The 13,599-nt window shown below is 34.0% G+C and overlaps 1 protein-coding gene across 1 annotated transcript in view; it reads left to right on the top strand.

Moving 5' to 3' along the window:
* The first annotated feature begins 10,852 nt into the window (after positions 1–10,852).
* The window catches only part of LOC106465278, a 4,045-nt gene continuing 1,298 nt past the window's right edge, over positions 10,853–13,599 (top strand). The window contains exons 1-3 of the mRNA XM_013925485.2: positions 10,853–10,981; positions 11,548–11,762; positions 12,616–12,714. Coding sequence (XP_013780939.1) covers positions 10,960–10,981; positions 11,548–11,762; positions 12,616–12,714 — 336 coding nt within the window. The 5' untranslated portion in view covers positions 10,853–10,959. The remainder of the gene's footprint in view (positions 10,982–11,547; positions 11,763–12,615; positions 12,715–13,599) is intronic.

Genomic DNA, 13,599 nt, shown 5'->3' with positions numbered 1-13,599 from the left:
TGTCCAATGTGTTCTACAGCAGAACTAGATTTGATCTAGCAAAGTAACACCATTCTATAAACAGTCGGAACGACCCTATTTAATGTGCAGATTACTTACTGTCCAATGTGTTCTACAACAGAACTAGATTTGATCTAGCAAAGTAACACCATTCTATATAATAAAGCTGCAATTCCATAGAACTGCTGAAATTAACCTTATCAGTGTATCGCGTTCTTTAGCATTACCATGTTTAACTTACTAACGTCACACATATATTTTATTGCCCAAATGAACCTGGTAAAGCTGCAGTTAGTCAATTTTAAGTATTCTATGCATTACTGGATTTAACCCAGTAAAGCCATACTCTTATATATTACTACCAGAATTAACTTGTGACCTAGTAAGCTACAATTTTGCTGCTGGAATAAACTTATTCAGTTTGAAGTGTTTTATAACTTTGATGGGTTTAACCTAGTAAAGTCAAAATCCCGTATATTTTTACTAGAATGAATCCAATAAAGCCTTTTTTATTACAAGTTACAGCTTTCACAGTAAAGAAGAGTATTTTTTAAAACAGGTACGACGTTTCGATCACTGGTGCGATTATTCTCAAGTACTTATAAAATTCTTGGAAAAAAATAGACAGTTGGAAATGTTCTGTAGCATTATAGAACTTAAACAAGGAAAGCTACACGTTATTAGTAGAATGAACCAAGTAAATAAATATAGAACATAAAATGACGACACCAACGTTCCACAGACACAATAATTATATTTATATAAGGTAAAAAAAGAAACACGTTCTACATGTTTCGGTGAACAAAATTATCCACCATCTGAAGATGAAGAGCGTATTTCTTTTTAGCCTTATACAAATAAAATTATCGTGTATGTGGAAACGTTGGTGTCGTCACTTTATGTTCTATTTTTATTGCAAGTATGTACAAGGGCTGTTAGTTTATGTATTGAGAACCTACATTTCTACAAGACCTGCTGAAATACGCTTGGTAAAGAGGTAGAGCCGCACAAAATTTCTGCATTTAATTTAATAGAGTCGTATTTATACATAATACCGCTAGAGTAAACCCAGCGATTTTATTTAATTTTGTGAAGTTAAACACAAAGCAACACAATAGGCTATCTGTGCTCTGCCCATTACGGGTAACGAAACTCGGTTTCTAGCGTTGTAAGTCCGCAAACATACCGCTGTGCTACTGGGGGACAAATCCAGTGAACTGCAGCTCTGTAAAACTGTAGGAATAAACTTATTCAATTTCAGTGGTTTATAGCATTACTCGACTTAACCTAATAAAATTGAAACTCTATAAAATTGTTATTTTCCTAATGAATCTCAATAATCTATAATATAACTAGATTTAACATTGTAAATTCATAAAGTTAATTACTCTTTACGATGATGAACCGTAATATAAAATAGATGTAATAAACTTACAGTGATCTTTACTATTACTAGTATTAACTTAGTAAAGTTTTACAAGATTGAACTTTCGAATCTACAATTCAATAATTCTTATAATAAGAAGAGTAAATGATGCCATAATAAGGCCGGTCACGGTTTTGCTGCAGCTGGCCAGATTTCCTCTTTTTTTTTCTGACATTCTGCACAGTCTACAAGATTGAAAACGTGTTATTTAACAATTATGAATTGATTATATTAATATACCTTTCCCCCATCCATTTCTGATGGAATTTGGGTCGTGACACTTCTCGACCCTCTTCAACTGTGACGATTCTAAACTCTGATATGAAACTTTGCATCATGAAATTAACACGGTGGGTTTTCACTGAAAAAGGTCAGGAAGATGTAAAATATTATTAGTTTATCATTTTTACTTTGAAGGGAAACCTATGTAAACCTCAAATGAAACAGAAATGTTATCATTATCGGATAATTCGGCACTTTTTCATGCAAATGACTTATTGTTATCTACTGCATTTAGTATCACTACCTGGCTGTGAGCAATTAGTATCACTACCTGGCTGTGTCATTCGTTTACATTATTTGTGTAAATCAAGGCTCTCAAGAATTTTAGCCATTACAGACAAATAAATGTAACTTGTTTTTGTGCTTCACATACATCGTGTTGTCATACAAACGTTACTTCGATTTGAACAAATTCGATGTCTTTCCAGTGCAATCTTTCAAAAGAACTGGTGGGTCAGCAGAGTGTTATACATTCTCTTCTCCCAAGAGAATGTACTTCTAATAAAAGGGAAATGCGTATAATGTGCTAGTTAAAAGATGTATTGCAGAAATTGGGCAGTGACTGACAGAAAATGTCACACAGAGAAAATATAAATGTGTTTTACAGTATCACTAGAGAAACATAGTTCAAACATACTGTTGAATCATTGTGTTAGATAAATGTAATAAGATATAATAGTCATTGGTGTGTCATCATGGTTGTTTGTTTGTTGAATTTCGCATATTATTGACGTCTTAGTCAGTAAACAGGTCATCCTCCAAGGAAGCTACTTCCACCACTTGATCACCTGTACTTGATGTGTCTTACCGTAACTGATTGTGAATATAATGCTGCACTTTGGGGCTGTGGGTAGGTTATAACAGTGACGGGGAAATTCCATTATTCATTTAGGATATCCCACGAGTTGGCAGTGGGTAATATTTGCTAGCTGTCTATCCTTAGATCTGCCACTTCAAAATTAGGGACAGCTAGCCTAGATAGCCCTCCTGTAGCTCTGCGTTGGGTTTTAAAATGCCAAATAATATATCTTGTACAAAGCTGAAAAAGATGTTTGACGATAGGTGGGAAGGTGATACGATCAATAGTAGGACTAGGTAACTCGATGTGAAAGGCCAAACAAATAGTATGACGTTCTAGGATCTTAGACGATCATAAACGTAAGAGAATGATGAAATACAGGAATTGTAATCGTAGGTGAGACAGAGGCGAATGAAAGTCTCGGACCCGTTTCATCAACTTTGTACGAATGCAAGGTCCCTGGAACCTTCCTGTTAGATCGTAGAGAACTGCGATGAGAGAGTTTCAGGAAGCATGCCACATGTGAATCCTTTCTCTAAGATCTGCGAGCTGTCTCAAAGTGGTATTAAAGAAGCATGATTGGCTAGAAAGTCAGTAAATTAGCCAAGATGGCCGGGGATAAATTGGATGAGCAACTTTTCGAAGGACGAGGTCGAACTTTTAATTTAAATAATGAGATAAAACAAACCAACTTTATTCAGTAAACTTAACTAATTTAGTCAACGAAGAATAATATATATATAGCAAACAATTACGGACAAGGTAAATGCTGTTGGAGAAAAACAAATAACTGTGGCGACATGAGAACAAAAAAATAAGACAAATTTCGCTAACTGGACAAAGCTAAGTGAGATTAAACAAAGATGGGAGGCGAGAAAGACAAGAAGAGGAGAATAGGGCAGTCAAAAGATGTTACTGAAGAAGAAAAAAAGATGGTTTTAGAGTTTATCGGAGACGTGGCAGTTAAAGGATTTTAGGATGAATTGGATGTGAGCAGTCAAAGTACCAGACTAAATTATACAGAGGATATAGCATCGTTCTTGCCCAAGTAAGTAAATATGTTACTCTATAATACTATAATCACAAAAGTGAAAATATGAAGAACTTTGTTTCAATTGGCAAAATAACAAATATATATATATATATACATATATATTCATTTGTTATTAAACACACAAGTTTTATAATAATAATAATAAGTGCTTTTATTACAGATAGTTTTTCTCATTGGATATAGCCTCAGGAAAATATTCCAGCTGTCCTGAGCCAACTGAATTTATAAGTCTGATATCATCTGAACAATGAACAGTTATCAATCCCAGAAAAGTCGGTGCTATCATTGTCTTCTGTAAAACAAAAGGTTTTTGACTTAGGACCTTTTAAACTAGAAGTCGCGAAATTGGAGGCCGAGAAGAGTCATCTTGCAATGGAGAAAGAGCATTTGGGAATGGAGAAAAAAAGACTAGAGTTGGAAGAAATTAAGTTTATCTTCGTGAAGGACACGATTGCTAGTCAGATAGAAAGTGCAACAAGTTTATTTCATTACAACCTGCAAAGTTTAACATATATGTACATGTTGTTAGTTATCGTGCTCAGTTTTATATTATTTAGCTGCACTTTATATTTTTCTTATTTGACTATTTAATTGCGATTATAATATATTTCTATATGTTTATTGTTTAATTACACATTTTATTTAAATTTTGTTCGAGTGAAGATTATTTCAATTTGTTATTTATTATGAACTGTTCTATTTTGTTTGTTCTATACATCTTTATCTTAACAATAATAATAATAAACTAAGTAAACTGGATTTTTTTTATTTGTACTATCGTATACAATACAAAGAAAAATTCAACAAATCAATACTTTAAACTTAATGATTCGAAACACTAATTTTACTATAAAACAGGGAGGATAACAACAATAGTACAATTACAACAATAACTAATAATACTAGAAAAAAACGACCTTAAAACACCTGAATTAGGAACGGCTAACGTAGCTAGCCGTTGAGTAGCTATGAGCGAAATTCAACAAACAATCATGATGACACACCAATGACTAATATATCTAATGGCATTTATCTATCAGGTGTCTTTTATCCACAAATGTGCACTACAGAAATTAAATAATAACTACTAATAACATAATAATAACAAAAAAGAACAAATCGTAGGGATAGTATTGCAAGTGCAAAGTTTTTTCTTTTTTGGTTCTGTTTCCTAATTTGCAAATCTCTGTCTGATGAGGGTGGATCTAACATCAAATCCTGGCAAAGTGTTGTTTTCTCTATATCTTTTGTTGTAATAATCGTCATCGCTGGCTTCTGGGTTGTCTTTTGTCTCAGGTAGTGAAAGTTTCTTCGAAAGATACATATTACGCAGAAGTGTTTGTTTGTTGAATTTCACAAATAGTTCTCAAGGGCTATCTTTGATAACCGTCCATAATTTAGAAGTGATAAAAAAGAGAGAAGACATCTAGTGACACCTATTCAGTGGCGTAACTATGCCCAAACAGGAATGTCAATAAAAAAATAAAAACATTGAAAATACATAAACATTTACGCACCTGCGCGACATTTGTATTTTAAGTTTGAAAAACTGCCAAAAGATGGCGCAGAAATAACAGTTGCGACGCTTGTGTGTCTGGAAGTGATTGTGTATTGAAAGTTGTTATAGTTTTTATATTTTATTTTAAATAAACATAATGCTCATTATACTATTTTCTGTTAAAGAAATAAAGTGTAGGTATTTGTATTATAGCGTTAAAAACTTAAAATATATTAATAGGGGAAGAATATTTAGAAATGAAAGTTAGCTTTCGGTGTGTGACGGCCTTTAGGCCCGCAAGAATTGTTTTAAGCCGTATTTTGGTAAGCTTGCTATGCTAATTTCCTTTAATTTATTTAATTTGCGATGTTTGGGATTATAAGAGACGCATCTTGAACATTGATGTATAGTTGGAGAATGGAGTGTGTTCTATGACTTTTACGTGTTTATGAAATTATGTGTATATGTCTACTTGTCTAACATTCATTTAGTTAATGTTGAGTATATATGTACATATATAAATGATATATTGTATATGTATATATATGTTAGCACGTTCGCGGCATAAGTGATTTCTTTTCTTATGCAAAAGGAACATAAGGCCTTAGATACAGCTAATTTTATGGCTATATCTTATGTCTTATGACAGAATGACTGCATTGGGAACTTTATCTTGAGTGGTACATGACGTGTTGCTGTCATGTGCCACCGGTGGTGCACACTATAATTTAAGTAATAATATTCAAATGATCATAATATTTTATTTTTTTATTTTTTCTTCAACCTAATCTTGCCGTTTTTTTAGAAGAATTATGAATATTTCACAATTTTATGGTCATAAAAAAGGGACATCAGAAATAATCCCCACTGTGGATGATAACAGTTCTATCCTTCATAACAGTTTTCTTATTTATGAAAGAAGTCTCAATTAGTACTTGTTTGCTTCAATCACTCACAATGAAAATTTTAATGGCAATTTCAGTTGTTCTTTCAACATGGCATCTGTGCTTCACCAGTGGTACATGATGGAAGGCGTGGCTTTATTATAGCCGTCTGTATAAAATAAATGTTTCATATAAGATTTTGGAGATATGAGGTACAGTTATATCTTATGGGTGCTGTGTACCACGGGTGGCTCACGACGTCCAACAGAAAACATGCATATGTACCACCGGTGGCGCACGATATATATATATATATATCACATGTAGTAATATATATACATGTAATTGCATTGGGGTCGATGTTCTGTAGTTACGCCACTACACCCATCACCAACTAATGGACTAACTTTTTACCATAGAAAAGTGAGCTTGACAATCACATTATAAAGCCCCCACGGCGAGCATGTTCGGTGAATGGGATTCGAATCCGCGGCCCTCAGATTGCGAGTCGAGTGCCCTAACAACTTAGTCATACCAGGCCGTATTGTGCAGTATTAAACACGCACCTATTACTCTGACTGTCCTATCAGACCTATAAATTAGACACCCCTCGATCTAATTTTTAAAAATTTAATTTTTAAGAGTGTTGTGGGTCACTTTCTGACACCACTCTATTGTAAACCACTTCTGACGTCACTTTATTACGTGTCCACTTTGTCATGAACATGCTATACTCGGACGTCGTTTTCCCTTAAACTTTATCAAGACTTTCCTTATTTCTATCAGAAATGAACCCATACCAGGTTTAAACATAACAGATTTCTGTTTATTACTATATCATTTAGGTTTACAACTAATTTTTGTTCTTATTGACAGCATGTTTTACTGCGCTTCGTCCTCTCTCAATCACTTGGTTTTTCTGATCGCCTTGTCATGTACCGTCCCTAAACCACGCAAACACCCGTTTTTCTTATACCGGATCAAAACGTTTCATAATCATAGGAGTTCTTGTAGCTTTCAAAAAAGCTGATCTTAGAAAGGCGGCTACTATTCCAATAATTATCTAATCACTTAGCGCTGTAACCTATTAATCCCTTAGAGACTGACTAAAAGTCGGTTGCTTTCTCATTTCCTCAACTCCAACCGAGTCTTACACCGAATTTCATAACAAATTATCTTATCGCTGACCCACAAGAGATTTAGGTTTCTTTTGTTTAGGAACTTCGCGCAAAACTACACGAAAGTTATCTGCGCTAGCCGTCTCTAATTTATCAGTGACAGACTAGAGGGAAGGCAGCTAGTCAACACCACCTACCGCCAACTCTTGGGCTACTATTTTACCAACGAATAGTGTAATTGACCGTTACATTATAACTCCACCACGGCTGAAAGACTAAGCATGTTTAGTGAAGGAGATTCTAATCCACGACCTTCAGATTGCGAGTCGAGCACTTTAGCCCACCAGAGGACGTCATCGAAAGATCATTTGGCCTCTTTGTTATAAGTTCAGTGTAGTACTCAGTTGGGCAGCGATAAGCTTACAGACTTACAATTATAAGATTTGGGGTTCGATTCCCCGTGCTGAACAGATAGCCTTTATGTAGCTTTGCAGAAAGGAAACAATAACGTATCTTAATTTTTTTTTATGAACTGCATTATAAAATCTTTCAGCTCTGTTTGAATGGCGTAACACTAGAGTCAGTAGCCATAGTTGTGGGGAATATCTAAAACATAACCACATCATGAGAAAATATACCCTTGTGACGTAATTAATTCATTCAAAAACACCAGTGTCATGTAAGATGCCTTTTCTTAAATGATGGAAGTAGAACGTTTTTCTTGTGGGCTGTATGTGATATTGCTTTATATATTAAAAATATTAAACAAGTTTACAGTGGATTTTAAATATAAAAACTTTCACTGGGTTAATAAACTCAGTTTTATTTATATAACATACGACTTTATCTTTTATTATGTTACTAATCAAAGTTTTATTTATTATTTGTTTACTTATGTACTTACGCCCCCCAGTGACACAACGGTATGTCTGCGGACTTACAACGCTAGAATCCGGGTTTCGATAGCCGTGGTGAGCAGAGCACAGATAGCCCAATGTGTAGCTTTATGCTTAATTTACAAACAAACAAACATATGTACTTACACGATTTAAAAAGTGTAAATAACTTGATAAAGAGAAGCTGGCACATAAATACATCTAGGCATTACTGTAGCAAGATACCCAAATAAAATCATGCTTATTGCGGAAACAAAATCAGCTCAACCACTGTCTCTCAAAAGCTATCCACCACTAATTTCACCACTGCCAAATCATTCAGAAATGCTGGACTTTGTCCAGATGAAGCTGTCGTGTAAGCTGCCAGGGTACCGGATAATTGCATCCAATATATATATCTTAGCATCTGAGATTACTTGAACGCGTAAAGAAAGAAATCCTTTCCTGCGGACATACAAGTGTTCATCTTCGGCAGACGATTGGATGGATATTTGGCATCCATCAACTGTCCCCAGTATTTTCGGCAAACTACATAATTCATAAAAGTCATGAATTACCTTCCCATTTTCAAGTACTTTATACAAATTGATACATTGTTTAACATGGTCACACAAAGGACTAAACATCTTGACACAGTAGCTTTATTTATGCCATGACAGTCGCTCAGCACCTGAAAACTGCCAATTGAGTGAAACCGTAATAAATTTAACACTTGCAGAGAAGTAGAGAGTGACATAATTTCGTGCCTGAAAATTTGATAAAGCAAGTCGCATATATTTGTAATTTCTTAGCTAAACAGCTTATACTTTGCTATTAATTCGGAATAGATGAAAAGCTCAAAGGGATTTCATTGATCCCTAAACATTCTGGCGACGATCAAGTAAAATTAGCACCATTGCAAATGTCTTTTCTTTGTCTTCACTCTTTTCTGTATGCTAACTCTGATTTTATGATGAAAAAAAGAGCACTTGCGGTTTTCCCAAGCAATCACAGATTTTAGTGGAATACCTATGATATTGCAGCCTCCGACAAATCTGTGATGCCCTCATTAAACACCAATGTCACTTGAAATCTCACTGAGTTTGTTTGGAATTAAACCCAAAGCTACACAATGGGCTATCTGTGCTCTGCCCACCACGGGTATCGAAACCCGGTTTCTAGCGTTGTAAGTCCGCAGACCTACCGCTGTGCCACTGGGGGGTGCACCTCACTGAGACAGCTAAATCTGTGATGCCCTCGTGAAACACCAATTTCACTTGAAACCTCACTAAGACAGCTAAATCTGTGATGCCCTCGTGAAACACCAATTTCATTTGTAACCTCACTGAGACAGCTAAATCTGTGATGCTCTCCTGAAACAACAATTTCATTTGTAACCTCACTGAGACAGCTAAATCTGTGATGCTCTCCTGAAACAACAATTTCATTTGTAACCTCACTGCAACAGCTAAATCTGTGATGCTCTCCTGAAACAACAAGTTCATTTGTAACCTCACTGAGACAGCTAAATCTGTGATGCTCTCCTGAAACAACAATTTCATTTGTAACCTCACTGAGACAGCTAAATCTGTGATGCTCTCCTGAAACAACAATTTCATTTGTAACCTCACTGAGACAGCTAAATCTGTGATGCTCTCCTGAAACAACAATTTCATTTGTAACCTCACTGCAACAACTATTCCTCGCAGCTCGCTTTCATAAAACGAACTCTATGGTTGAAATTTCTGTCGAGTGGAAACAAATAAAAAACCGAAACAATAATATTAGGCTTCATGTAGCGGTGGAGTGTATATTATATGTAAGGTATCGCGACATATATTGTACTCACACAGCGATTCTGTATTTATATAAGAATTTCAAGAATATGCAGTTTTGGCACAATTTACTTATTCTTAGGGCGCTCGACTCGCAATCTGAGGGTCGCGGGTTCGAATCACCGTCACACCAAACATGCTCGCCCTTTCAGCCGAGGGGGCGTTATAATGTGACGGTCAATATCACTATTCGTTGGTAAAAGAGTAGCCCAAGAGTTGGCGGTGGGTGGTGATGACTAGCTGCCTTCCTTCTAGTCTTACGCTGCTAAATTAGGGACGGCTAGCGCAGATAGCCCTCGTGTAGCTTTGCGCGAAATTAAAAAACAAACAAAAAAAAAACAACAACTTATTCTTGTAAATTATTCAGCCATCAAATTGTTTAAGATACTAAACCGGTATAACTCAGAGACAAATAGTAAACCGAATAATAGATTAGGCTTCACATGTAAATAAAATTGACGTTAGTAAAGCATCGAATTTAAGTGTTTTTTTAATATTTTTTAATATAATTTCTGTGAAGAAGTGAAAACAGAGAAATCAAGACCGAGATGCGGACTTTTCTCATTTGTTCTTACTATGTTTAAATGAATTGTATCCGTACTAATATAATTCAGCTATTACTATTGTGTATGTTTTCAGCGTGCAACTTATTACAAATTAATGAAATTTGTTGTGATAAAAATAGATAAAGAACTAATTTATGAATAAGTCGATACACTCAAGAATCCAATAATGTCTTCCAACTCAAGAGGCTGAGTACTTGTAGACTCCAACTCTTGATAGTGCTATTGAATTTCCAATCCAATTTCTATATGTTTAATTATTTTAATGCTTTACCTTTTGTGGTTCGAACCAAAATATATTCCAACGAAGTTATACAAACATATTCTAATATCCTGTTTCTGAAAGCTCTTGTGAAAGTTAAAATAAATCCATCAGATACAACTACTAGATTCAAAATTGTACATAAGTTGTTTATACAATATATATATATATATATATATGTTGTTTAATTAAAATCTAACTTGTTCTAGCTACAACAATATAAATGTGGGTATATTCAACCAGAGTTTCTCAGAGGAGTCAGAAGTGAATTGAATTATAAGCATATTTTCTAGCTAAAAATCTAACTGTCGTTTGAAATAAATTTTATTTTAAAAGAAACGGTTTACTCTGCTTGTAAGCAAAATGGTGAAATATAGTTTAGATGGTAAGTATTTCAATTTCCGCTTATTCAATTGTTCAAATATTATATGCAATGGTTACAAATATATGTATATATATATATATTGTATATATATTTTTCGTAGAACTATGTGTTATCTCCAAAACGACATATATAATAAATTAAAGTTGATAAGGATAGACAAAGACAAATCTTAAAGAAATTAGTTTATTTTACAAACTTTGTAGAAGAAATATAAGAGGGTTTAACTGATGAGCGATATCAACATTTATTTTTAAACAGGTCAGATCATTTCCTGTTAGTTTTAGTTCATATTGCATGGTTTTTATTTTAAAAGTTCGAATTAACATATAATTTGTATTGAATAATTATTACAAATAACATAAAACTATGAAAAAGTGTTTGCTATTAACCTGAAATGCTACATAGTGTCTCAGAATTCTAATACAATCGATACTGCAAAAGTGGATATTTATTAGAGGCAAAAGTAAAATAAGACGGTATAAGACAGAAACAATCAAGTGATTCTATAAACTAATATTGCTCTAAATGATGTATGTTTATTGTTAGAATAATTTTTCATTTTTCAGCAAACTGCGGCATCCGGGGAATAGTGTTTTTGGTGCTTCTGTTTTTAACTGTAGCTGATACTCAGTTGTTTCCTAGAGCCTTCTTCAATCGACTTAATATTCCCTGTGTCATAACAGTGGGTGAAGAAAAAGTTAACCTGACGTCAATCATGTCTGAATTGACAGAAAAAGCTCGAGCCAATAAGGCAGCTGCTCGACATACTGACACCAATTACGTAAGATATTTAGCATAATAATTAATCAAATAATATAATACAGTGTATGATATGAATTGATATATGTCTTAGGTACTGAAAATTATACTTAAAAGATTCGTGACAAATTCTAACCACGAACTGAACTTGCGGAGGTTTTTGAATTACTACAGTTTCTGTAATTTGCACACTTCTTCGTCTATTATTAATCGTTTTAGTTAACCACTGTATTTTTTATCTTAATTACGAGCAATATTTAGTATATCGGTTGAATCATAATAACTTTTTAAAGGTTGAAATTAATGTTAAGAATAAAAAATATCCAATTCATAACATTTAATAGCGTCCTCCTGTGGGTAAGCAATAAGTTTACGCACTTATAACACTAAAAACCGAAGTTCGATTCCTTATGGTGGGCAAACCGCAGATAGCCTATTGTGTAGCTTTGTGCTGAAACAACAACAACAGCAATTAATGCTAACCTCCTTATCTCGAGCATGAGCAACAGCACTTTGAAAATTATCTCAGAAAGTTTTCCATAATATCTAATAAGTACAAATACTTTAAAGAAATCCATTGATAAACATTTGCCCATCAAATTCAGTTTTGCGATGAGAATAAACGTTTTGAATGGAACTGTTAGTTGTGATTCAGATAGTTTTAGATAATTAAATTTATAAATATTCTTAATAGTTATTATTTCACCCTTAGCATGAATTATTTACCACCATTAGTCGAGAACACATCACATGGTATGAAACATTTCAATTTTTACTTGAAAGCTGGGCAACAAAACACATCAGTGTTCTTTTTTGGTTCTTCTTTTTGATATTATAGTTTTATGATGTTGTGAATATTTCATTTCTATTTCCAGCGCCAGGAAGCCTTCTACGATCCAACTTTTTCGGAAAGTTTTATAGCAAGAGATGCTCTTTCATGGCTTCCGATACCTAGTCAACAACCTCATGCTGAAGTAAGCACTTTTAAAATTTCTCTAGATTTCATTACATGAGAACCAATAATAAAATTTTGTATTAAAAAAGGTACGCTTATGCGTCACAACAACAACAGAAGTTGCACTATATACTTATTACTTATAGTACTTATAGTTATCTATAAGTTAGTCATATAATGTGAAACTGCGTAAAAGTCATAAGTGAGCATGTAAAACAGTTGCATTTTTTTTTAGAATAAAATACCGACATTGAAAAATGTAAAATTTTCCTTCAAACCCATACTGTTCAAGTTGAATCAGGCTATAGAACACGCTCTGGCAAAATGAAAGTAATTAAGACTCTTATTACCAGGTGAATTCTTAGTGAATTATACATGTTAGTTAATAGAACTTCTAAAGAAGAAACTTATTATGCATGAGAGAGGTTCGTGTGTCTTTAATACTGAAAGAAATCCGATAAAGATATATCCAATTCGTGATGACAGTGTTTCTTATCACGTAAGTTTAGCTTTTCAGAAACTTATTTCAGCCCATAAAAACTCAGTTGTCAAAAACTCTGTGTGAAAAACATGGGAAATTCACGGAAAGAGTTATAAGTCTTAATTTTTAGGGTTGAAATACATAGAAAAAAGCCTTCCAGTGGCACAGTGGTATGTCTGCAGATTTACAACGCTAGAAACCGAGTTTTGATACGCGTGGTGGGTAGAGCACAGATAGTCCATTGTGTAGCTTGGTGCTTAACTTCAAACAAACAAACAAACGAACTTAGAAAAAAATCATATTTACTATATCTTTTCATTTTTTGTTCGTGAAACAGTTACTCAGTATGTTGCCTAGATTAAATTCTGAACTTATGTAAAACGCCCGGCATGGCCAGGTGGATAAGGCGCTCGACTCACAATC

The sequence above is a fragment of the Limulus polyphemus genome, unplaced genomic scaffold (genome assembly GCF_000517525.1).
Source record: "Limulus polyphemus unplaced genomic scaffold, Limulus_polyphemus-2.1.2 Scaffold67, whole genome shotgun sequence".
Classification (NCBI taxonomy): Eukaryota; Metazoa; Arthropoda; class Merostomata; order Xiphosura; family Limulidae; genus Limulus; species Limulus polyphemus.
The sequence above is the reverse complement of the archived record's forward strand: the minus strand, read 5'-3'. Positions and strand labels throughout refer to the sequence as shown.